Source organism: Leptinotarsa decemlineata, unplaced genomic scaffold (genome assembly GCF_025532065.1).
Source record: "Leptinotarsa decemlineata unplaced genomic scaffold, Ldec_3_MD MMD2_tig00000008_RagTag_RagTag, whole genome shotgun sequence".
Lineage (NCBI taxonomy): Eukaryota > Metazoa > Arthropoda > Insecta > Coleoptera > Chrysomelidae > Leptinotarsa > Leptinotarsa decemlineata.
In genome coordinates, this window is record NW_027412537.1 from 13,903,082 (window position 1) to 13,930,020 (window position 26,939).

At 36.9% G+C, this 26,939-nt stretch overlaps 1 protein-coding gene across 3 annotated transcripts in view; it reads right to left on the minus strand.

Moving 5' to 3' along the window:
- Positions 1-2,016: 2,016 nt before the first annotated feature.
- Tet (Ten-Eleven Translocation (TET) family protein) overlaps positions 2,017-26,939 on the minus strand; it is a 108,104-nt gene continuing 83,181 nt past the window's right edge. For 2 of the 3 annotated variants that reach the window (XM_074171118.1, XM_074171117.1), the window contains 5 exons: positions 17,603-17,776; positions 10,080-10,149; positions 7,592-9,543; positions 6,575-7,311; positions 4,417-5,640 (listed from right to left, as the gene is read on the minus strand). In XM_074171118.1, coding sequence (XP_074027219.1) covers positions 4,554-5,640; positions 6,575-7,311; positions 7,592-9,543; positions 10,080-10,149; positions 17,603-17,776 — 4,020 coding nt within the window. In that variant the 3' untranslated portion in view covers positions 4,417-4,553. Of the gene's footprint in view, positions 5,641-6,574; positions 7,312-7,591; positions 9,544-10,079; positions 10,150-17,602; positions 17,777-26,939 lie in introns of all 3 variants that reach the window. The other variant, XM_074171119.1, reaches the window with a different exon arrangement.

Genomic DNA, 26,939 nt, shown 5'->3' on the forward strand with positions numbered 1-26,939 from the left:
AGTAAATATATTGAAATTCTACGAACTATAGTACTACAGTTACTTTTTGTCATCATTTAATTTCACAAAATATTTGTGAAACAAAACGAAATTGGAATCGGGAGAAATAAACAACCTTTTCATTTAATATTATATAAATGTATTCACAAGACAATACACATATCAATTTTTCTTTTAATACTAAACTAAAAAAGTCTATAGCTATTGAAAATACAAATGGCTATTTTACTCTTAATAAAACACATTTTCCTTCCGAGTCGATACTGCTGCCTGCCGTTGATATGAATTTTATCAGTAAGTATTGCTTTCGGTCGAATTTTGATGAGTAAGGCCTGATTCCGAAAATGACGCGGTAAAGAAAAAACCCAGGCGAGTATCCACTCTAAGTCTATGTACAAATATTCAAAAGATTGCTTTCGGTTGCTCGTTTGAGACATCGCTAAAATCGTGTAAAAAATATATACATTTTCTTCTAAAACTACTCGGGTTTTGTGGCCTCGGTCGTTTCCATTTCCGTACAAAACTCTTACAATAATACTGTGGTTGGTTTATTGCACAACGCTGTATAGAAATAAGGATACTGAAAGCGGAAATTTTTTTTCGGAAATGTAGCCCAGTCAAATAATAATTTTGGCTTCCCAAAAAATTCAAGTGAAAAATTCCCGGTAGAATGCTCCTCGTTTCTGGCTCCATCAAAATGAAGCAAAACCAGTATTTCTCAGAGATCTTTTTTCTTCCTCATCGAAACTTACAAGAGACCGTTTACAAAATTTACAAAGTAGCTTTAGTTTTCGAGTTATAAGACGTGTTATACATTATTAATTCCTTCTGATACAAGCAAAAAACAAATTAAGTTTTCTATTCTCATCTTATGCATACCTATAACATAACATACTTTTTCGATGAGGAATTTCTTCTTCATCGTGTCACACGGCCAAAGGATTAAATTCTTTGCTGTAGCGCTTATCAAGTACATTTGAAACTCTTGTGGATGAGGAAAATGTTTCATTTGATGGCTATAACGATAAGAATAATAAATGCAATGGAATAGTTTTGTCTTGAAATCCACTCCTAAATCAGGTTTCAAACTATAAAAAATGCGAGATGAGGTTAGAGTTAGTTACACTGATAAATGGGAGTATTTATTTATCAAGGAAGTTCCTCGTCCAGACACGATGCTCATCGAAAATAGAACTAAATCAAATGGTATGACATAAAAAAGCACTAAAAACCTACTCTTACAAAGTCACAATTGAACAGCTCAAAACACAACAAACTCTGTTATAATGAACATAACCTATGTTTGGCATTCAGTTGTGGGAATCAGCTGTTTTTGTTGATCACACAAAAATTGTTGATACTGAAAAGTAGGGTTATAATGTTCGAAAAGCTTTAAGGAACCAGATCAGGAAATTGGTAGTTCAGAAACATAGAGAGTACTGAGAAGAACATATTCCTCCATTCTTCTAAATTATCAAGAGACAATCTAGATAGAACTAGCTCAACAACAGGGCTTTGCCATCATTGCCAACTTGTTGCAGCCATTTGCTGTCATAATATGGAGTTAGCAAGGATCTCGGCCACAAACAGATAGAAAGTGTAAACAAAGCTAACAATAAATAAATATAATGAATATTAGAATGTTCGCGATTATGAAGGTGAAGTAATTGAGGAATAAAAAAAATTGTGGGGAGAAACAAAATTGAAATTACATACGATTAAAAAGCAACTGCCATCGAAAGCTTGGATGCCCTGAATAACTTTGAAATAGAGGTATCACAGTTCACGATATATTCATTAGTTGTACGGGTATCATGCATTTTATTTCACAGTTAGCACTAGAGATGATAGGAATACATTATTTCAAGAACGTACATCTTCAACGTGAAATTTGTAAGGGATCTTTTTCAAATGAACTCAGTTGAGGAATGAAACAATAAACTTTTATTAATGAAAAACTAGACCTTTGAGCTCCAGTATTTTCACAAGTGCAGTTTCTAACGGAATTTTTTCTTGTTATAGTGAGAAAGCGAAGGAAATTCCTTTGGTAAATTTTCACTTCGGTTTTTTACAAAGCAAGTTCGTTTTGGTTTACTATTCAACTGGGCTAAATAGTTAAAAAATCAACGTGTCGCACTGGAAAGGAAAACCGCCGAGGCCGCTCGAAGGAAATAATAAATAAATAAATAAATAAGGTGCTATAGAAAAAAGCTAACTTATTTTACATAAAAAAGTGGCTGCCGAACTGGCCTGGAAGAAATTTACTTCATAAATTAATGAATACACTTTTAAAAAATCTATTTTAAATATTTGGCATCGAGTACTTCAACAACATACTTTATATTCTCGAAGAAGTGACTGGTTATACTAACACTATACAATAATCGAAGGCGATTTGAGAACGCTATAAATATTTTCTTTCTTTTTCTTGTCAAAAATATACTTTAAAACTAGAAAAGATAAATGCATACATTAATATCATTTACAACAAACACAGTATGGCCTCTGGGTGCGAAAAATCCGAGCCTCGACTTTTCCACGTAATTTAAATACTCTTTTTCAAGAAATAAATTCAATCTTAACTCTATGCTCACGACTTTGAAAAATATAATCTTTTTTCGTGAATCATAGCTTTCAAAGGCAAAACATTGGGTATATCCTCTCGGATATTGAGACTTTCACAATAGAAAGCACAACGCAACTCAATATGAATATCATAATTCCTGTCTTTAGGATAAAATCTATTCGATTAATTGTACACCCGATGACATAAAATATATGACAAATACCATTCCAATATACACACAGAAGGTTCATCAAATTTTCAAAATGTAAATAGATCGACACATCAGGAAAACCCTGTACAATAATTCGATTGAAAAACAAGAAACTCCATCTTTCTATATATTCTCGAGCTACGTGAGTATCACACTAGATGTGGCGAAAACTTCAAGTCGAAATGAAAAACTACTCTATACTTATAATAGAAGAATCATTGAAAACCCTAAACTAGACAAATCTGTATTCAACTTACTGTTATATATACTGACGGCCGGGAGTTTAATTGTTATTTGTACTTTAATCAATCAGTATATCTATCTTTTAGAGATCAAAGAGGCACTGACAATATTTTCAATATAAATCATTGCATTCATATTCGATCATCATTCATGAGCCAGTGAAGTCCTTCGGCACTAATACTACCTGCACTAATACTACCTACCTGAGCATCTAATCACTTGTACAGGTTGATTAATTCCTAGGAAAAGAAATACTGAACCCTTTTTAAACAGTTTGAAAATAATCCGAAATAACACAATACTCAGAGAGGTTTCAGCCCTTTGAGTACTCTGTATACAATTTTTATAAGACGTCCACATACCATAACATCCAATATTCCAGTCACTTGGGAAGTATATAATTTCCAGAATTTGGATGACGCAAGCGAGACTTTGAATGACGCAAGCGAGATTTTGGACGACGCAAGCGAGATTTTGGACGACGCAAGCGAGATTTTGGATGACGCATGCTAGATTTTGGATGACGCAAGGGAGATTTTGGATGACGCAAGGAGATTTTGGATGACGCAAGGGAGATTTTGGATGACGCAAGGAGATTTTGGATGACGCAAGGGAGATTTTGGTTGACGCAAACGATATTTTTAATGACGCAATTTAGATTGGAATGGAGCAAATGAGATTTGGATGTAGCCAGCCAGATGTGCATGCCACAAATAGGATTTGAATGTTAAGAACGAAACATAAATGTGATAAGTGGAATATAGTGGATGTCTTGAATGAGGTTTGGTTGTGGCAAATGGGATTTGGATGTCGCTTGCGGAATTTGATATGGATTACGATTTCGTGAGCGACAGATACAACAAATGGGATTTGGATGTAATAAAATTTGAGTGTCCAGAACATTACTCAGATGTCAGATTGATTCAGAGGTCGCTAGCTTGATATGGATGTCGCGAGCAAAATTTTAATGTATCTGGCAGGATGTTTATTCAACAAATTGAAAATCTATGTCAACAGCCAGGTTCAATTTTGAAAAAAAAAATTATGGTAAAAAATGGGAGATGCTTTGGTTTCGTTAGCACGTTAACTGCCATTGCATCGAAACCGATGTTAATACTTTGACACATTAATGACTGTTCCTACATTTCCACTGAAATATTTGCAAAAAACATCTTGATCTCATAGACTAGGCTGACAAATAGACAGAAACGGCAGCGAACATGTTGGGTAAAGATGACAATAAATATCAGATGACGCAAATATTGAATGTCATGAATAATGAACGTCGCGACAATTGAATGTCGTTGATATTTGACATAGCACATACATGCCACACGATAATTTTTTGTTTCACAAATGATTTATGTTAGGTACTTTACTGGCTCACAAGATAAATGCAACCATCTATACTTTTTAATGACTTGGCAGTTTTATATCGTATAGGAATGAGTGTATGAAACCCATCTCTTCCTTGACTTCGCAGGCAAACGTCGAGCAGTCTTGCTGTAAGGACAAGAATCAGGATCAACCGCCTCAGGTCTTGTCCGGAACTCCTAAAGGCGGTTGCTCTTGGAAAGGACCTGTAACGATACAAGGATACATAGGAAACAAAGTCGTCAAAGAAACAGTAGGGATAGTAGGGGCTCTCAGGAAAACGTCGTTCTTCAAACTACCCAAACTACTAACATCCAGCTTGAATTCCGAGTCGTCAGACTTATCCAGATCAGTTTGGCTGTTGCCAATCTCCACCTTACGCCGCATCTTTTCCGCGTATTCGTCCAGACCGTGCTGTGCTTTGTTCAGACTGCGGTGCTGGTAAAATACCAAAGAGATGCGAGTTGGAGATAACCGATTAGGGTTCTTAAGAGCCGTGGTGGCGTGCATTTCGTGCTTGGCGCACTCGAACAAAACACTGCCGTGAGGGAGCGCTATCGCAACGCCACCTATCTCGCTGTCTCTGAAACACTCCGCGTTATCCGTCTGGGAAACGTTCACAACTTTCTCGTCAGGTGGCGGCGTGTTGTAGTCGTTAGACGGTGCTGGACTGTTCGAGTAGAAGTCGTCAAAGGGATTGTTGGCGTAGTGGGAAGAATAGTTTCCATAGCTGTTGAAGTAGTTACTTAAATGTGGAGTAGGAGAGGAATTAGGGGGTTGGTAGTAGTAGTTCTGGTTCTGATACTCGCCAGGCGACTCGTTCCTAAGATACCCCGAGTGGGAGTAGTGATTACTGAAATTGGGAGTCATCGGAGTTTTGAATACCGAGAACTGGGGAAGGCTAGGGGAAGGGCTGTTAGGATAACTGCTGTTACTATTCGCAAAGTCGTTTCTGCTGTTATAGAAGGACGAATTACTTTGGTTACTGCTGTCTGAAAAATTATCGTACCTCCAATTGGATTTGTTTGGGTAGCCTAATACTGTGCTGGATACTTGACCGTTTTGTATTTCGCTATTACTATTCCTCTCTTTGGGAGAGTTCGTCGAAGACGGAGAATTTACGGAAGGAGAAGACGGTTGGGGGGTGGCGGTTTTTCTTTTCGTTCGTTTGCCATCTTGGCTTTTTCGACCTCTCCGAAGACATTTTTCTGCGGGAATGGAGCAAGTTCTCACTTCGCTACTGTACCTGAAAAAAAAGTAGAGATGAATAGGAAACTACAACAACGGTAAAGCTGAAGATAGAGAATTCTACGAAGGTCTGTTTTGAACAATGTTGAGCTGATCAGAATGTTTGGACATATTTTTATTCAATAAATGAACTGTAATTTAATAGCTTTTTTAAGTATTGCTTTAAGGCAAAATGGTGGTTGAAATTCTTATTCAATAAAAACAAAATACATAAATGAAAAAGAAAACAAGTGTATATTCGAAAAATAAAGGAGGAGAGAGTGTATCTATCCAACTACATGAAAATATATAAATTTTGAAAAAGAAATAAATAAAGAAGTAAGTAAAAATTAAATTCGTCCATAAATGTTTGAAATGAGGTTATAATTAAATAATTATTAATCAGAGACACACCTACTATTCATTAAATAAAAGATAATGGATTATAATGGCGAAAATTGAAATTTTCGCAGCAAAAAATAAGACTCAGGACTTTGATTGAGTAAATATTAATAACGTCTATGAATATTCAGCTTACTTATTTTGGAATTGAAAACAATAATAAGTGTGTTTGAAAAAATGTTTAAAATATGTTTTTCGTTAACCAACTATCGCACCCCTACGAACGACAACCCTCAGAAGTTGAAACTTGTGCAAGCTAAGGACTAACGACTAAGGACTAACGTGTGATTCCTAGCACGGGTTGGACGATAGCAAGTGAAAATCGATAATTCAGCCTGCGGCTTGAACCACCAACTAACACGGCGATCGATTGAATGAGTGAACAAAGCACCTACGTCGACCGACCAGCTACCGACCGACCGACCCCAATAAAAAGCTTCTCCCATATACCAAAACTGTAACCCTCTTTCAACTCATAACTGTTAACAATTCTATTCAAAAAAATTCATAAGGTAAAACGTTCAACTGAAGTATACTCATATAAAACTTACTTTTGCAGGATCTCAATGCCTCCAGTTCTGACTTTGTCTTCCTGGCTTTCCCGCGATCCAAACTCATCAGTGTCCTCGGCTACATACATAGGCAGTACGTGGAGTTGCTCCTCCAATGGTTTGGACAAGCTCCTGTGTTTCGTCAAAGTAACCACCACCGTACAGCCGTTTACCATATTGTGTAAGTCCTTGTGAGCATGAGCGCAGAAATCCACGCACGCCGTCACTCCGGAAAACGGTCTTCCAGGAAGATGCCCCAACCGGCAGTCCGAGGCGATATTTTCGAAATGGCACTGATTTTTGAAGGACTGAGGAGCCAGCGACCTGTACATGGGGCTCAGGTGGTTGGCCAGCTTCTGGAGCTTCTCCTCGACGAAGATTTCCTCGTTTTTCTCGGACAGCCGGAACTTCCTGACGTCTTTGGACCTCGTGAACTTGCAGCCGTTGTAGTACATGGACCAGGAGCAGCCGAAAGAAAAACTGGCCCCGCAGGTGTTTTCGTCGAAGCCTTGACAGGCGCAGGTCCTGGGTTCATTGGTGGCGCATCGTCTTTTGGTCGGGAGGCCAAACTTGTTGAGTTTTTCAGTTAGAAGGTTGTAGAGGTCGTCAGCGTTGCCTTTTTCGACGCCTTCCCAGGCTACGAGGCAGATTACTAGAAAGGCAGAGTGGCAAGTGTGGCCTTTCCGGTGTTTGACTATTACCAGGTATTTTTCGTCTGTGTTTTGACGTCGAATTATCTGTAAACGATAGAATTAACCTTAAGACCGTTCAATTAAGATCGGAATATGTCTGAAGAAATTTTATTTGTAATCAGAAAGGTATAAAAAAGTAGTCACAGCTAAAAACATCAATCGTAAGAAGTACTGATTAAAAACTACGTCTACGACTGGAGCCGTTCAACTATTTGTCAACTTCATTATTTATAATTTTCGTCCATAAGAATTTTTTTTGGACAATAGAGTATATTTGCTCTTTTTCATCATCATTATCAATATAATTCCATAAAAAATTACTCACCCATTTTGCAATGGGGCATCCCTGCGCTGTCTTCCCCTCCTTTCCTGTATACCGAATCTTCTCAATCCTGATAGCAACACCGGTCACACCAGTTCTACATTCCAAGTCGTACCGCAAACTTTTCAGACTATTAGCACACCCCAGATGAGTGTAATAGGAACCGGGTTCCACAGGAAACTCTCCAGGAGAGAAGCACTTGCAATCCGGAATCTCCATCCCCAACTGCTTGTTCGTTACCTTCTCAGAAAACACCGGGGATAAATAATTACTTTTGATCTTGTCATTTTTCAAAGGAGTTGGTGTAGAAGGTGATTGATACTGCTGGTTTTGAGGTAGTGGTTTGTTGTGGATCACAGCTTGTTGGTTTTCGTTTTGTGCACCTTGTACGATTTTACGGGGCCTTCCTCTAGGACGCCCCGTCGGTTTGTACTGGCTTTGTTTTCGAGGACTCGGCGAGAAGACCTCTCTGGGCTCCGTGGTCGCTTGGGCATTCTGGTAACCAATTATTTTAGGGGAATGCAAATACTCGGACCCAAGTGTGGCGTATCTTTGGTTACTTGGTTGGTCGTGGATGGTATACTGAGGTGAGGCCCTCATAGAGTTTAAGTTGGGACTATGGGGCAAATCATATCGTTGATTTTCATAGAAATCTTGTTGAGGTTCGTTTTTGATAGCATACTGCTGTGGAAAATTTCTTGAAGCAGATTGGTCATAGTACTGCGGCTGATTTTGCTGCCTCCCGAGACTTGGACTGGGAACTGAATGATTCCTAATGGTAGACTCCCTAAAAAGCGAGTCCTGGTAGTTAGCTCTTTTGTGAGCGAGCTTAGGATGCCTATACATCTTCAAAATGTTGTTATGCATATCCTCAGCCCTATTGCCTCCAGAGTCAGTTCCGCCTGTCGTGGTTATGTCATAGTCGGGTTTGTTTTGGGAGCCACCATCATCACTTAATCGTTCCGTTAAGTGGTGATGGTGGCTATACCATAAAAAATGACCGGTAGAGTTTTGTTCAGCGGTCTTGTTCTCCTCCATCTTGTTGTTCTCTTGCTGCTGCTTATTCAGTATCATTGTTTTTATCCGCGTGTTCAGGTTCACCTTATCCGACTGCGAAAACGTCTTAGTCTCCTGCATTTCCCCCTGACCGTTGTCCATTCTACCGGGTGATTCGTGGATGTACTGCCCGTGGTCCTGGTGGTCGTATTCGTTCTCAATCTTGATCTGCTGCTGATCCCACATGAGGGATCCGTCGTTTTGCCACTGCTGGTGCTCTTGTCCGCCATACTGTTCCTGGCCTGGGTAGCCACTAGAGCTGTGTGAAGCTAGCTGCGGACTGCTGCTGTTCACTTGCGGATACCCAGGCTGGGCGTTTCCCGAACTCGTGTTGGCAAAGTTCGCCGAAGGGTTTGGGCTGAAGTCGCCGATGGTCGTGAATACGTTGGCCTGTTGAGGCTGCTGCTGTTGCACTTGCTGCTGCTGAGCCTGCTGGTGCTGCGATTGCTGATTGAAGTTTTGGTTAGACGTCGCAGAGTTGACAGATCCTGGTCTAGAATTACCTCCTTGGTTCTCGTTACCAGTAGGGGTGGTGGCTGAAGGAATGAAGTTTTGCTGCTGCTGCTGTTGTTGTTGCTGCTGGTTTCCAGGCTGTTGAGCGATGGCATACTCTTGGTACTGCCTTCCATTATTGACCGGCTGTTGCTGTTGTTGCTGAGGATTCGGACTAGGCGTGTGGGCGTAGTTTGAGTTCGGTCTGGGAGGCGGTAACTGTTGGTTCGAAGCGCTTGGCGGCCTCGGATTCGTCAAAACTTGCACGGCACCCGTGTAGAACGTGTTCGCTTCGAAAGCAGGTTGCTGGTAGGTCGTCTGGTAAATACCGTTCGGGTACTGCTGGTAAGTTTCTATGGGTTGACCTGCAGCAGGTATTTGTTGGATGAACTGACCCTGAGCCCAACCTGAAATAGAATGTTTCCGATGTTGGTTACACAAAACTCTAAATGGATTGATACGGTTTGAGTTTGATAAATACAGATGAAGAAATTAGTCAGGCTTTCAAGAGTTTGGATACCTAGTAGGAACCAGAGCCTACAAAGCATTCGTAATCCAACAGCACTGTTTCGGCCGTCATAGGGATTAGCTGTGGTACTAGGTTGAACCTTGAATGCATTGTTGAACTCAACTTTCTTGAAGATCAAGCCTGAGACACCATACATGAGGTCAGCAGAAGACTCAATTTACAAATAGGTTCCCAAAGACGGTGTGTTACAAAGTCATGGTTCAATATCTACCGCCGAACGAGATTCGTCCTCTGTCTTTCTCTACAGCTTCCACTGTAAGGCAACCAGTTGAAACAAGATCCCAAAAATTATAGTGTATACGTAGAATAAATAAGGCACGTTGATTAGCGTGTTGATTTTTGGTAGTTCTTGCCGGATTATCAAAAATAACTGTAAATATTATTACTGTTGAAAATAAATTCTCTCCAACTTACCTTGGGAAGGATCGGCTTGCCATACTGGAGTTGGAAATCTGTTAGGATCTGCGTAGAAAGGCATTGGGGCCTGGAAATGAATAAAATAAAATTTTCATTGATTTCATTTTCATCGAAACACTTCAATTGTAAGAGGTATTTGTTTTCAATACCTTCAACTATCGGTCGCTATCTTTGAACACAACAAAATCAATAGGAAATGTTTAGAGTGAAAATAAAAAAGCGTGTCCAATAAAACTCTATAGTCTATAACCAGATAACATGTAGCCGTTATCTCGATTATTCACCACGTCACAAGTTACAATCACAACAAGACGTGAATGGACGTGTAAACACCAGATAAGAAAAGTATCGATAAAGAATCTAGTACTCCATAACTGGCGACATAAAATATTCATCGGCTGTAAACATATAAAAGAATGAACGACGAAATGAAAACCGGAGATGATGTAGTCGACATCGTTTTTTCGAAGGCGTTAAAAATACGACAAACGACTTCGCTTTTATGTAATGGAGAGCTGCCAAGTAGTTTTGAAAATATCAGAATTTGGATCTCGCAATCGGGGGTAACACAAGAACCAAAAAAAAAACGAATATACGGGAACAGCTTGGTATATAGTGCAATAAAAACATTTGGTTTGGATCCTGTGTCAAAATATTGAGCAGTTGAAAAAAGTAACACAGCGAAATGATTCTGAACATTCTGAATGACTGTCATATAAATCCCAGATTGCTAGAGAGAAATCACTACTTCAAGAATGGAATTCAGACGTCTCAATTCCGCGGAAAAAAATGAATTAGTCCATTGCCAATGCATTGGAAAAAAATAATCACAATTGTTTTTACATATCTCTAAATCACACTTGTTTTTACATATCTCTAGGAAAAATATCATTGATCAGTTACCAGCCAAAAGATATCTTTATTTCCTCAAATTATTGTTAGTGTTAAAAAATTGAAAACTCAGTTACACTGTAAGTTTGCGAACTTACTAGTTTCGTGAATTGAATTCAAGAAATGAATTTAGGCCACAAGGAGGCCTGAGAATTGTTACTTTCATCAATTTACAAATTCATTTTACATATTTCTGTGGAAAAAAATCTGTAAACAGTTATCTGTCAAAAATATAAGCTTTAATTCTTCAAATGAAATTTTTTTAGAGAAAAATCCATTCATACATGAAATTTGTTAGGGTATTCTTTCGCCTGTCAAAAAATTGAAAATTTAGATATACGGTAAGTTCACAAACTCACAAGTTTCGTGAATTGAATTCAGAACTCACAATTGACGCGAAGAAATAAATTGGATTCATGAATTGGCAATGCATTAAAAAAAAATTAAGCCAAAGGCTTGATAATTGTCACTTTCATCAATTCACAAATTCATTTTACATATTTCTCGGAAAAAATCTTTAAACAGTAACCTGCCAAAAATTCAGGCCTTACAAATTTCTTGAATTGAATTCAGAACTCACAATTGTCGCAAGAAATAAATTGGAGTCATGACTTGGCAATGCATTAAAAAAAGAATTTAAGCCACAAGGCTTGATAATTGTCACAAATTCACAAATCCATTTTACATATTTCTCGGGAAAAAAATCTTCAACCAGTTACCTGCAAAAAATTTAAGCTTTATTTCTTCAAATGAAATTTCTGTAGAGAAAAATCAATTCATACATGAAATTTTTTGGGTATTCTTCCTCCTGTCAAAGAATTGAAAATTTAGATATACGGTAAGTTCACAAACTCACAAATTTCGTGAATTGAATTCAAAACTCACAATTGACGCGAAACAATAAATTGGATTCATGAATTGCCAATGCATTAAAAATGAATTTAAGCCACAAGCTAGTTCGTGAGTTATCACTTAAATTGTATGAAAGCTGTTTTCCGGGTTTTCTGGCCGTGATCTGTAGGTTTGTATGCCTGACGTTTCGTCTACTGCTGCGGTAGACATTTTCAAAGGCGCAATACTCGAGAACCAGCTCAGGTATTGCGACCGTTCCTGTTGTATCCAACGCATTAACTACTATTTCGGCTGGTATCTCAATCGCCACAAAACCAGGAAAGGAATTTCTGGCAAAAACATAACAATCTGCACTGACAGCAGACAAGCATTATTAGCCTTGAACAGACAGCGTGTTACCTCAGGGCTAGTACTAGAGTGCCACCAAGATTCAGCCAAAGCTTCGGAGAAAATAACATTATCCTGAGGTGGGTTAAAGGGCACGACAGGAGTAAAGGTAATCGCATTGCCGACTCTTTAGCCAAGGAAGCAGCTGAACAAAGAATTTTAGGACCCAGTGGCACTACTCTACAGATACAGAACTACTATTTCAGTACTGGGCGCTCTATTTATATCGTTCTTGATTGTATTACCTGCTGCATTACTTTCATTTCTGATTACTTTCTTATTTAGGTGCAGTTTCAAGTTAATTTTAACTAGCGATGCATCAGTATTGCTTCCAAATACTAGCTACTGATTTTTTCGGATTGAGCACAAAGAAATGATATGCGACTACAATAAATATAGTTTCTAAGTCATTGTTCAACTTTGTAGCGGCGTTGTCAAGGTCATTAACATCGAAAGGGAGGTATAGCTGAGTGTCATCAGCATACATGTGCATTTTACAATGTTCAACACAGTTACGAAATTGGTTAGTATAAAATGTAAAAAAAGTGGTCCCAAAACTGAGCCCTGAAGAACTCCCAAGATGACATTTCTAGCTGTGGATGATTTGATCCAGATTATGATTGAATACATATAGTAAGCGAGAATAGTAAAAGAGAGGCGTCAAGAATTATTCCTAAACGACATGAAAAATATAAATCATCCGTCTTTCCAACAATTTACGATTTCCCTACCATCCCCATTCGCTTGTATGACCCTTGCCGTCAAGGTCATTATCCCACGTCCCCCCAAAATAAGGGCAACTTTCACACCTGAACTCCGAACACATGTACGACAAATAATTCGACGGGAAGATCCCTCGGAGACAAAACGAACCTGCTGTGGAAGTTTATTCAACGATTTGGGACGCTGCGTTGAGACAGACCGAATGCGATTTTGTTACCCCAAGGGAAAACGAGTCTCCTCTCTGCCGACCTACCCCAATGGCAGGGGAGACCTTTTAGCTATATCAGACGGTGATCTCCCCGATCTCCAAAACTCGGCAGGCGATGATAACGACACTTTTCATTATCAAGGTTAACTGGGGAATGCATAATTCGAGGGAAAGACAATGGAACCCCATTAAACGTGCGAGTGGACAGCGATGTGTTGATCGATAAGCGACAGTCGCTGACCGGAATGGGCATTTGTTTTATTCGGAATCTCTGGTGTGTGTTTTTAGTTGGAAATGGGCGAGATCCCACACCTGACACCATAAATGAAATTACCCTGTGGTCGCTTAAATGATCTTTGAACACACGGTTTGAAACTTGGTGGGTACGGCTTCCTTTCAAAATAATATTTTGCACAACAATTCGAAGAATCCTGGGATATACAAGGTGGGATCGTATTGAAAGGTAAACTGACTGCCAGGGCATGTGAAAATCTCAAAAAAAAATCAAGTTTGGAAGGAAGACAAGTTTTCACCCCAAACCATTGCTAATACTTCAACCCAGAGGAGGTATAATTCCCCAGTTTTTGAAAAAGAATGAAAGTTGACTGGTATTTCATTGAATAGGGCTTCCAATTCTCTATCCATTACTGTTTCGCTTTTGAATACAGCTCCAATAGTCCAAAAAATACGGAGCTTTTAAATGCCAACGAAAGGTTTTCCGAAATATACAAAATTGATTGAAAAAAAAAACTAAATGATGAACTACTTGGGAACAATTTGCACTTCCTGCAGATCAAAAGGTATCGGGTTTCTCTTTACTAAATGATTCAGATAGGCAAAGTCTATCTTGTGAATTATGGTTACGTGTTCAAAAATTATTTAATTACTTAATTACGAAAGGATAGAAATTATTGCAACGTACTTGTAGTATTCATATTATAGGTTTCCAAAGAACTGAAATTATTCTCATGAATGTCAGAGATGCTCAAGAAGAACGACAACAATGTTCAATGAGAGATATCCCAAACAGTAATTTGAATCAGATATATCAACTGGATTCAGTTGATAAGTTTAGTGAAACTGGTTGCGTTGCCAACAAGAAAAAATAATCGCCGTGTTTTAGCAGCTCAAATTAAAGCTCAAATAGAAGAGTATGTGCTGATAATAGAAGCTCCCAACATTTCTTCCAATAGAAGCTATTTCTCCCAATAGAAGCTATTTCTCCCAATAGAAGCTCAAATAGAGGAATAGAAGCTCAAATAGAAGAATGTGCTCTGATAGTAGAAGCTCCTAATATTTCTCCCAATAGGAGTCATTTCCCTCAATAGAAGCTCAAATAGAAGAATAGAAGCAGCTCAAATAGAAGCTCAAATAGAAGAATGTGTTCTGATAGTAGAAGCTCCCAACATTTCATCCAATAGATGCTATTTCTCTCAATAGACGCTCAAATAGAAGAATAGAAGCAGCTCAAATAGGAGATCGAATAGAAGAATATATGCTGATAACAGAAGTTTCATTTCTACCAATAGAAGCCGTTACACCCAATAGAAGCTCGAATAAAAAAAATATAAGCAGCTCAAATAGAAGAATATGTGCTGATAATAATAGAAGCTTCTATCATTTCTCCCAACAGAAGCCATTTCTCCCTATAGACGCTCAAATAGAAGAATGTGTGCTGATAATAGAAGCTCCCAACGTTTCTCCCAATAGAAGCCGTTTCTCCCAATAGAAGCTCAAATAGAAGAATAGAAGCAGCTCAAATAGAAGAATGTGTGCTGATAATAAAAGCTCCCAACATTTCTCTCAATAGAAACTAAAATAGAAGAATAGAAGCAGCTCAAATAGAAGAATAGAAGCAGCTCAAATAGAAGAATATGTGCCGATAATAGAAGTTCTTATCATTTCTCCCAATAGAAGCTATTTCTCCGTATAGACGCTCAAATAGAAGAATAGAAACAGCTCAAATAGAAGAATGTGTGCTGATGATAGTAGCTCCCATCATTTTCACAATAGAAACCAGTTCTCCCAATAGAAGCTCGAATAGAAGAATAGAATCAGCTCGAATAGAAGCAGCTCAAATATAAGTTTTAGGCACCTTTGCTGCGGAACCCTTCAATATCATTTGTGGCACACCAAGTAGGAATGTCTCACGAAACTGTAAAGAAAGCACTATAGTTGAATAAATTTCACCCACATGAAATGAACATTTTTCAACTGCTTCGTCATAAAGCATAGGTTCCTAGGCAGGTTGATGTCTCTCCTGGGTCTGCGACTGAAAACACTTGCACCAGAACCGGAAGGTGTTTTTGATCCATCTAAGAACCAACAAATATCTGCTCTTAATATTTCCTTCTCCCGGAGGACACAGTCCTCTCTACTCGGGAACAGTACTTTATAAGGCAGTTCGTAGTTGACAATTGGAGGCATAAGTCAGAGGTCATTTCAAGAATGCTGTGACTTCCAGTGTCAATCAACAGTCTGTTGCACTCTGCATTAAATTGATTTGTACGATTGGCAATGTGCACAAGTCTATATGCAGTCCATCTAGTCTCTCTCTCCAGAAAAATGTGAAGAGGAGGTAGATCTAGAAGGATCTCCAGAGAGAAAGTGGTTTATTTTGATGAGATCCACTTTTGGTACTGTTCATGAAAAAACCTGATTTCCATACCTTTCCCAAGTAAAACACTTCCTCAACAACGCTGTAGGTGATCGTTTTCGAGATATTTACAATTTTCTATATTGATGCATATTACTTAGCTCGTAGGGCGCTAAGTGAAGTTGCTGGGAACAGTACAAAAACTAAGTATGTGGTAGATCTCATCAAAATAAACTACTTCTTTTTCCTATAAAATGTTTGATGAAAATAACTGAAATTGCAAAAAACTTATGACAAAAACCAACCATGTTTTGCAAAATCTCGAAAATGAATGATTTTTCGATAAACGCCACTTGAATAGTTTAACGTACTTATGTTACACCCTGTATACTCTGGGTAATCATAATTAAATATGTATAGTCGAAGTAACCAATATAGTAATCTTTAAGGTGTCGACAAACCTTATGAACGCAAGACGCGATGTGATACGGGATTACCAAAACCTTTAGATGTTCATCTAATGAAATCATTGAAAAATCAATATTACAAAAGCAATGAGATTCCTACAATTGAAATCATAAAGAAGAAATTGAATACTTCCGGCCATAACGTGAGCTGCTGTGACAAAACTCTTCAGAATTGGATAAAGAAACTAGGATTCAGATTTAAAATAAGAAACAAACGTCAAGCAGTTATGGAAAGCAGAAGAATAGTGGAATCGCGTAACAAATACTCAGAACAAATAACTAAATATAGACAAAAACAACGGCAAATTTTCTATTTGGACGAAACTTGGTATGACACTCACGACAAAGTTACGAAATGGTGGACTGATGGTTCGAAAATGTGTACGCCTAACATGCCTGCAAACAAAGGATCGCGACTAATCATTGTGCATTGCGGAGGAACTAAAGGATGGGTTCCGAATTCTTTGAAATTATGTGGAAAAAACTTGAGGACTGCAATGTTGACTATCATAAGAACATGGAAGCTAATATTGTTGAGGAATGGTTAGAAAACACATTGATCCCAAATTTGGATGCGAATAGTGTAATAGTTCTTGACAACGCTTCCTATCATTCGCGACAGCTCATCAAAGTACCGAATGAAAATTCGAGGAAAGATGAAATACAAAGTTTTTTAATGGATAACAATTTGTATTTTGAAGATAACTATACCAAAAACCAACTACTTGAAGTTTTACAGACAAAAACATTTGGAAACACAGCATCAGGCGTAAAAATAATTTTCTAAAATTTGATAAGAAGGTGATAGAGCTAGTTAAAGAAGAAGTTTCTAATATTATCGAAGAAGACTGGCAGAAAAGGATTAAAAAAGTAATTTTAGTTGAAAAAGACTATATGGAGATTGGATTAATGGTGGAAATAAATTCATTATTGGTTTAAATGACGACAGTGACAGTGAAACGGAGAATATGTATGGAATTATTAGGAATTATATATAGTTATTGTGATTCTTATGTAATCAGAAATGATTATTGAATAACAAAATTAGTTAGCTCCCTAACTATTTTAATAGAGGGGAACTGCTGAAAGGTAGGGGGCACTATACCTTTTATTTGAACTATACCTAAACAGATAGTTCTCGATAGTTATTGCGTGGGGTATATAAAAATTAAAGTGAATAATTGTCTCTCAGTATGTTATTCACTACGAAAAAGCTACTGTGATATCGAAAAAAAAGTGATATTATTCGAAATGAAATTTGTTTGTCGAGATCAGCACGTTTCCGGTGTATTTTGTGAAAACAATCAAATTGGATTACAAAAATATAAAAAATAACGTAACCTCTCACTTTTTCAAACACTCTGTACATGCAATATCAAAATATTCACACACTCACCATAGGCTGTTGGACGGGCATCGGCTGCTGAACTGCTACTGGCTGAGAACTCGGTCTTGAAGCGGGTTGGATCTGCGGTACTATCACGGAACTACCGTTACTCTCCTGGGGAACGATGGTACTACCTCCGCCCAACGGTGCTCCGGAACCACTGGGTTTTCGGCCGCGATAGCTCTGGAACAATCGAATACATATTTTTTCAGAGATATCAGTGAGTGCGTTCATATCGAGCGGTCCAGCGGACTGAAATCGACTTGAAGGAAAGCAAGACAAAAGTCCAGCATCATCTCGAGTTTAATTAACTGAACTTTGTGCAAATCCAGTTTAAAAAATGTTGCTAAGCAAATGACTTGAGTGTATGTTAATTTGATAAAATTCCGAGAGCGTGGATCCAGGGAATTTATAATAATAATAATAATAATAATATCGTTTATTATGCATAAAAACTACTTATGAAATATTTATAAAAATATTTTATTTACTTTCATAACAATGATAGAGAAGAGAAAAAAATAATAGATCATATAGTTGCTAGTATGATTTAAAAGGGGTAAAATTTCATTCAGATAAGAAGGGGCTAGGTGTGTTGCTTAATAAACTCTATAAATGACTAGGTGTTTTAGTTTGAAGCAGCTTAAACAAAAATGTTTTTATCAAATATTGGACTCTGTACCTTACATTCAGCTCCTTCATTTTCAACAAAAATGGTGTGACATGTTCACCATATGGTTATACAGTATACGAATCGCATGCAAGCATTTTGTATACGTTGAAACTTTGCTTGTTATATTGCAGCAAAAATTGTAATACACCGAACAACAATACTTGATATTGGGGTAAATAAGAGTTTTAACTAACCTGAGTTTCATTTCCTCTGATAACTGATACTTGAATTTGTATAGCGATTCGAGTTTGAAGAATGATATTTTGAAAATGTTTGTCACATGTTCATGAAAAGACAAAGAGCTATCTATGGTTATGCCAAGATTTTTAGCACTGTCTACCCAGAGTCAATATCTGCGTTATCAAGCGTGAGCCTAAAGTTACACTGAGTTTCTACTATTTGTCTTTGAGACCCTATGCATGAAGCCAAAGTTTTATTAGGATTGATTTTCAGTCCATGATTCTCCGAGTATAGGAATGTTTTGTACAAATCTGTGTTTATATTGGCCATGCAACTTTCTGTATGGGTGTTATGAGAAGACACTGTATATCATCTGCGTATAGATGTACTTGACAATGTGATAAGAAAGTGGGGTAATCAAAAATAAACACTGAAAACATCAAGGGTCCTAAAATACTTCCTTGCGGTACACCTGAGATTGTTTCTTTTAGGGATGACCATGAGTAATCATCCAGTTTGGCCCTCTGTGATCGGCCTGTGAGATAGCTGGTCATCCGTTTACGAGAAATGTCATCGAATCCAAATTATTATGCAAAAAAGCATTTGTTGAAAAGCAACATTTTCAAAATCATGGAATAGCATGCATTTTGATGGATTGGCATAGTGTACGAGAGATATATGGTGAGATTTCATATTTTCAATGTTATAAACTCAAAAACTTTAGAATATAGATATATATATATGGAATAGGAGCACTGATTTATATTCATTTCAACCGTTTAAAATGTGTGCAAATCCATAGTTCAGGAAATGTTGCTATGCAAATGACTTGAGTGTATATTAACTTGATAAAATCCCAAGACCGTAGATCGAGAGAATGTATCTTAAATTATTACACAAAAAAGCATTTGCTTCTCAAAAACCCCAGTTTCAAAATTTCAATTTTAGGAATCACGTAAAATCTATCGTGCCTGGCAGGATATGACGAAAAGTCTTAGTCCTCTCCTGATGATGCTAACTCTGATAGAGACATCATTTTTGTTCCGGTGAGAAAAAAGTTTTGTCAATAGATTAATTTCACGACAGAGGTTCCATATTCTACTTATCTAGTTTGTCAATGGTGTTAGACTGAATCAATGTGATACGAAACGATAAACAAAGAAGAGTGTATATTGATCTCATGTTTCTGAATTTTCTAGTGTTTTTGATTATTCTGACATTCGGACTGCTTGGACTAAGCTTGGAACAGCTCGTCTTAAGAGACAAAAGCGATTTTTTTATCAAATTAACACCAAATGTTTGCATTTCTGCCGGGATAGTAAACTTTCATTCCATTATACTTTGTATCGTACTTTACATTTAGAAATATTAAAGTACAGTCAAATATAAAGTTTAGTTCATTTATCTGGGAGTCATGGAGTCTTACTTTGAAGTAATTCATCAGTTTAGAACCGTTCTCAACTGAGAATTATAATTCAACTAGATTATGAAGGTATAGACAAAGAACAAAAGAGTTCTATATTCGAGCTTTGTGGCACTTCGAACTGTTGAAGTCAGAAAAAGAAGGTAAAGTTTCTGTTCCACAGTGATTGTTTTCATCTGATAATTTTTGAATGGTCTTGATAATTTCAATTTTGTTCGTAAAATTGTCTATATAGCCTTCAGCGACATTGGTAGACATCCAGCCACCATGTCTCAAATTTGTGATTTTTCCACTATTATCAGCAAACAACGTCGCTGAAGTTCGACGAAAGCTACGGCCTGCGTAATTTATAGGATTGGGTAAATTTAAAAACTCTGGGATTCTTTGTCCGAGATTCTCAAAACTGTGCATACCAACAGACTGAACCGAAGTTTTTTTGTAATTCACGAATAATCAGTTATGTGGAGTGTGGGATGACCGTAAAGATGAATATTGCCTATACAACAGCGGGCTTTCTTACCCAATTACTAAAAAAGTTTTCTCAATGTCAAACAAGCCAAAATTACATCCTCTGTAATAGTTATTTCTTCACATCCATCTGCATTTTTGAACTGCAGTTTCATAGAGATATTCCTGAACAATAAAAAATTACTTCCAGTCTAAAACAGTGCGAGTGATATAATTCGTAAATGTTGTTTTCAGCTGATTTCATTTCTTATTACATACGGGGAGCCCAGTCCGGCTCTTGGGTGTAAACTCAGTCAAGGCCAGTTTATATTAGCAAGTCATTCGTAAGGATCTGACCTGCAGAAATAGGTAAAGAGAAGTACCTACTGAAAAGGTCTTTTGTGTTTTTTGGCATGCTTTTGTTGAAATATATTTATGCTGTTTGACGTACTAATCTGAGTAGTGTAAGTTATGTTATACAGAACAATGAAGATGTTTTCTACACGAGTTTGGATAAATTTCATGACCATGATGAAGACGGAAATTGTATGAAATTTGATTTTGAACAACTTTGTTCATTAAAATGTTTCTCGTCAAATTGAAAATAAATTTGATAATACAATGGTAAGCTTTTATCCCCTCCTTTTCTCAGGTATAAATCGGAAAATAACGATCCTACGAAAAAATTGATAAGAACCAAAATTGTAATACACTTGATTTTATATAACTTTGTTGATTACAACTTTTCTCGTTAAATTGAAAATAAACGTGATAATACAATGATAAAATGTTACCACCTCATTTTCTAGGGTATAATTCCAAAAATATCAATTGTATGAAAAATTCGATAAAGACGGAAATTGTATGAAATGAAATTTGATTGTGAACAACTTTGTTCATTACAATTTTTCTCGTGAAATTGAAAATAAAGATGATAATACAATGATAAGCTTTTACCCCCTCCTTTTCTCGGGTATAAATCGGAAAATAACGATTCTAAGAAAAAATTGATGAGAATCAAAATTATAATAGATTTTATTTTATATAACTTTGTTGATTACAATTTTTCTCGTGAAATTGAAAATAAACGTAATAATACAATGATAAGATTTTACCCCCTTCTTTTCTCGGGTATAAATAAAAAAAATATCGATCTTACAAAAAATTGATAAGAAATTAAATTGTAGGAAATTTAATTTAGAAAACTTTGTTCATTACAATTTTTCTCGTAAAATTGAAAATAAACATGATAACACAATGATATGATTTCATTCCCTTCTTTGATGGGAATCAAAATTGTGAGAAATTTGATTTCAAACAACTTTGTTTATCACAATTTTTCTCATAAAATCGAATATAAGCGAGTTGTTCAATACAAAAATTCACCCCATCTCAGAAAGGTATAAATCGAAAAATATCGACCTTAGGAAAAAAATTATAAGAAACAAAATTGTAGAAAATTCAATTGTAACAACAATTTTGCTTGTACTACAGAAAGCACATTTAATGTTTGAAAGTGTAATTCCCAAACATTTTTAACTAGACAAAATTTAAATACCTTTAGGTAGAATTATTTGTTGACTCGCATTCTGGTCGTCGATAAAATAGCATATGAAACATACAATACCTAATCTGTTGCATTATAAAACAGTATTTTGTTCTTGTGACATAGTGATAAAGTTATAATTTATCAATTAATAAAATAGTTTTCAGTGTTTTACAATACATTAAACAGATAAAACCAAATAAAATCAACAGTTATTTGCGCTGTCTTTCAATTTCAATTGAGATGAATAGTCATATTATCATTAAGTTTGAAATTTTTTCATTCATAAACGCCGTTTTTCAGAACTACCAAACAAAAACCGTGATCACGCGTCACCCTGTATAAAAACCTACATTGAATCGAAAATAGGCCTGAAAAAATTGATAAGTTCTAAATTGAATTTTCAAGGTTGTGATTGATATGCTAACATTTGACCTTATTCCAAGCGAGAGCCCTTACTTCTATGAACTATTAATAATTTCCAAATACCACACACGTAGAGTAGTGAAGTTTCATAAAAGAAACCACCAAAAAATAACAATTATATAACAAGATCCGAACGCAAAGGTCAGTGGATATACACCTCATTTGTACACATCGATTAATCGATTGATAAAAATAAATAATAGGTAGATATTTTCGTACCTGATACAGACGATAAACACTGCCCTACTTCCTAAAAGCTACAGACAATCACAGTTACATCAACTATAAAATGTGCGATGGTCATACTACAAAAATACTAACTCGAAATAGTTCGATAATTACTACAAAAAAATGAACACATTTGGCAGTGAAATAATAGCAAAACTAGTGAACACGACATCCGTAGATACTGAAATTGTTTGTTTACCCCCTCCACCCACAATTACATAAATGTTGTTATAAAAAACGTGCTTTTCTTTCCGCCAAATCAATAGGGAGTGCAGTTTGAGGTCTCGTACGGCGAACGCATGTCTTTGATTGACGGCGATGCAGCGAACCTTGACGTAACAATCCGAAAAAGAGCGAAACTCTTCGGACAAACCCAGAAATTTGGATTTTCGGTTGATTTTTGTTTGCATCCGAATTTGTTTTGTTCGCGTTCTTTAAATACGAAAATAGGAACCAGTTCTGAAGAGAACATGGGTAAGAAAACGAATTTAGGAGCTCCGAAAGAATGAAGGCAGAAGTATGGGTGGTTGCCGACTCTCTGACGCTGAGAACAGGCTTAATTCGTTGGCAATAGTCCAGGCATGAGTTGACAAAAAAGGCAAATGGAAGAAACTTTTTGTGAGGGGTTGATTTTTTGTAGTGTATAGACTTTTGTGTTACTGGTTGCGAATCTGAGATTTCCCACCGAAATTTTGAAGGGATGTGTGATCTTTTCTGAAAAGAAATCCTGAAAATTGTGACATATAACAGATTGTTTCGAATAACTTTGAAATTGTGCGTTTTATATGAACTTTACTCCATAAAAACTGACAAGAATTAAACTTTGACATCGTTGTCCTCAACTACCGTGATTTTGAAGCCTCCGTCGCCGTTGAAGCACAAGATGAAGCGAAAGAAGAGCTGCAAAAGTGCTGGAGAAACAAGATCTCGGGAAAGTTACTGGCTCAACACAAATGTTTGAGTATTTCTGTACCTAATATTTACTTTTTTCCACACCTATATATTGCTGGATCCTACTTTTTCACGAAACTTCTCAGAAAAAACATCCAAGTCTATGGACTCACTGAGTCAAAGAGTTTTTTCACTCATTCCGACAATGGTGTTCCAAGTACTGATTTTTGCAAATTATTCGTTGGATGTTCCTCATTCTGAATGTCGGTGAATTACATTCGTACAAGACATGACAAGCTGTGTCACTCTTTTTGCTATTTTGTGTGGTTATTTTCTCAGACAGTATTTTATAAAGGTTTTGAAATTTGTTTTTAAGTATATTCATCCAGAATTTATTATGTTTCATATTGAACCACTTCTTAATCTGGCTCAGTGCCACTGATTTCGGTAGTCCTACAGCTGAATCGAGATCGGTTGTTGAAGTTGATCCAGTCCTTCAACTCCTTACTGTCCTAGGCCAAAGTCCAGTCAATTTGATTTTGTCCACTAATTCTTCATAAAATTACCAGATGACTCTCAATATCATTCGTGCCTGCATATCTGCAAGATTGTATACACATTCACTTGAAAGACGAATATGTATTGACCGAGGGAGTGTCTGTAAAGTGAATTTTTAACCTCATAGTATATTCCAATAACATTTTCACCAAATAGTTTACAAACACCGTTCGTGAAAAAGTTAGTGGCATTATTCAGTCCAGGGCAGTATATTTCAGAACCAGAACAAACCTAGAGTGATGTTATTGGTACAGTAAAGTTTGTTTCGTTTTCCAAACTTTTAATCTTTATTCTAAGTCTTTGCTGATACCAAGTTGTTAAAGAAAATACTAATTTTGCGTCATAAAGAAGGACATAAGTCATATAGGTTTTTTGGAAAAAATATTCTTAAAAAAAATAGTTCCTGAGGATTTCTCATTGATAAGTGAGTAGTAGAGTTGAATGTTCCTTAGTACATTGTTGAGTTTGTGAGAAAATCTATCAGATATACAAATCAAACCAGGATATGGCCGGATATAGACCATGTTGCACACATGGAGGAAAACACGATACTGGAAACTACTCAATCCTATTATATAACAGTCGAAGCAGATCATTCTGGAGATATTCAAAAGAAAACAAGATGATCATAGATGAACATGAAGGAAAAGTTCGAGAAGAGCATTCTTCCGCAGATTGCTTCTAAGGAGTATACAGTTTCCGATTTGGAGAAACGATTTCATTTGATCAGCAAATCAACAGACTAGCTTGGGTTTCATTCATATACAATAATATATATTGTTTCAAAGTTAGTTGTGTAAATGTTTTTTCAAGATTTATATCAAAACATTATAATTTGTAATTATAATTCGTGTTTTGATGTATATCAATTTGATATTATTATTATTTACACTGATAATACCAAATTGAGCGTAGGTTTGATAATGAAGATGGATGAAGTCTTCGAAACATCACCAGATAAGTATACAAATAGAATAGATTTCCGTTATTAGAAATTTGATCATCTGAATTTCGAGTTGAATCGCGCTCATAGTTTTGCATTGTTTGGCTATGACCCTCATTGATCCATGTTTCATCCAAATGAAAAATAGATTTACCCAGTGATCAAGCTCTCTTCATCTGTCCTAAATAGTTTCTTCTCCATTCTACAATCTCTGAGTTTTCTATTAACATGCTCTTTCTATTTTGTTTTCCAAACGTGAAGTTCAGCTCTTGTAATATCTTCCATAATCTAGTTCTGCTCATATCAGGAAAACTGCCTTCACGAATAACTGACAAAACTTTATTTAAAGAAGGTATTTAATTTTTTATGTAAAAAAGTGTACTGTTCTCCTAACTATGACTTCTTCGTCGATAACCAAACACTTTCTGCCAGTGGATACTCCAAAAGCAGTTGTTTTCCTCGAGAATCCTAAAAATTGTCGATCTATTGACACCGATCATACTCGCACATTTTTGCACTACTTCCTCTTTACTTTTCATTTCGGGCGGACATTGTATTCCTAAAGATTTATAAACATTCACAACAATCGTTTTTTTATTCATGTTTGATGCTGACAGTTTCGGACGCTTCACGGATACCGAACAACTAGCTTCCATGTTGTATAGCTTTTTATCCAACGCGATCTCGAAGTGAATTGAAGAATATCACTGAGACTAAGACTAAGACTAACCCCTCTACCATGGTCTTTAAAGTCTCAACTGAAAATAATGTAATATTTTCTTTCTATGGAAAAAACCAAGTCGGTCCTATGTATGAGTGCAGTGTGTTTGTTGACAATATAATTCAAAGGAATATCTATTCATACCGCCTTTTCACCAGAAAAAGAAGTTTATCGCGCTTGAAACCTCCCAAAATCTTCAAAAACAAACTAAACTTCTCTAAAGAAGTGAAATACCTTGGTACTATCCTCCAGAGGAAGCTAATATGGAACTCTCACCTACAGAGTATATATAGCAAAAAGAGCATATGTGGCTCATGAGCAATGTCGGAGGACAGTGGGACGCGCATAGGGTCTTTCAATCCGTGTGGTCACCTGGATCTACACTGCAATAATAAGATCTATGTTAACGTACGGAGCCATTGCAAGGGGACCGCAAAATCTACAAGCAACGGCCATCCAAAAATTATATCAAATACAGCGACTGGCTCCTTTAAACATCACAGGAGCCATGAGAACAACACCAACCGCGGCAATGGAATTAATTACGGGTCTGACCCTCTGGACCTGTACGTTAAGGAGGTTGCGTTAATGGCCATGTTACAATTGCGCACGGCTGGTGTAAACCTCGAAGTAGTAATGGGTCAATTAAGGCTGAGCCTATGGCGAGAAGCGCTTACTGCGCAACCTTTACTGCAGGCAGCCAGTAATGCAATTGAACCCAGGTTTGAGTTTAATAAAGCCTACAAAATACAAATGAAATAGAACACAGAGTCAGATGCTGCAAATGCAATACGCATATATACAGACGGCTCAAAAACCAAAAAAGGCTCAGGATGTGGAGTGTACTCCAGATCATTAAGCCTAAGGATTAAGTGGGGAATGGAAAAAAAAACAGCGTGGTTCAAACAGAACTGGCCGGTATCTCAATCGCCACAAAAGAAATAACCAGGAAAGGAATTCCTGGCAAAAACATAACAATCTGCACTGACAGCAGACAAGCCCTATTAGCCTTGAACAGACAACGTGTTACCTCAGGGCTAGTACTAGAGTGCCACCAAAATTTAGCCAAAGCCTCGGTAGATAATAACATTATACTGAGGTGGTTTAAAGGGCACGACAGGAGTAAAGGTAATCGCATTGCCGACTGTTTAGCCAAGAAACGGCTGGACTAAGAATTTTAGCACCCAGTGGCACCTACGGCCTGATGATTCGACAATTACGGAACTAGCCAAACGTGCTCAATCCCTAAAGAGATGGGATGGAATCAAAGGATATAATCTTGCCAGGATCATCTTGGGCGACCCTGGGAC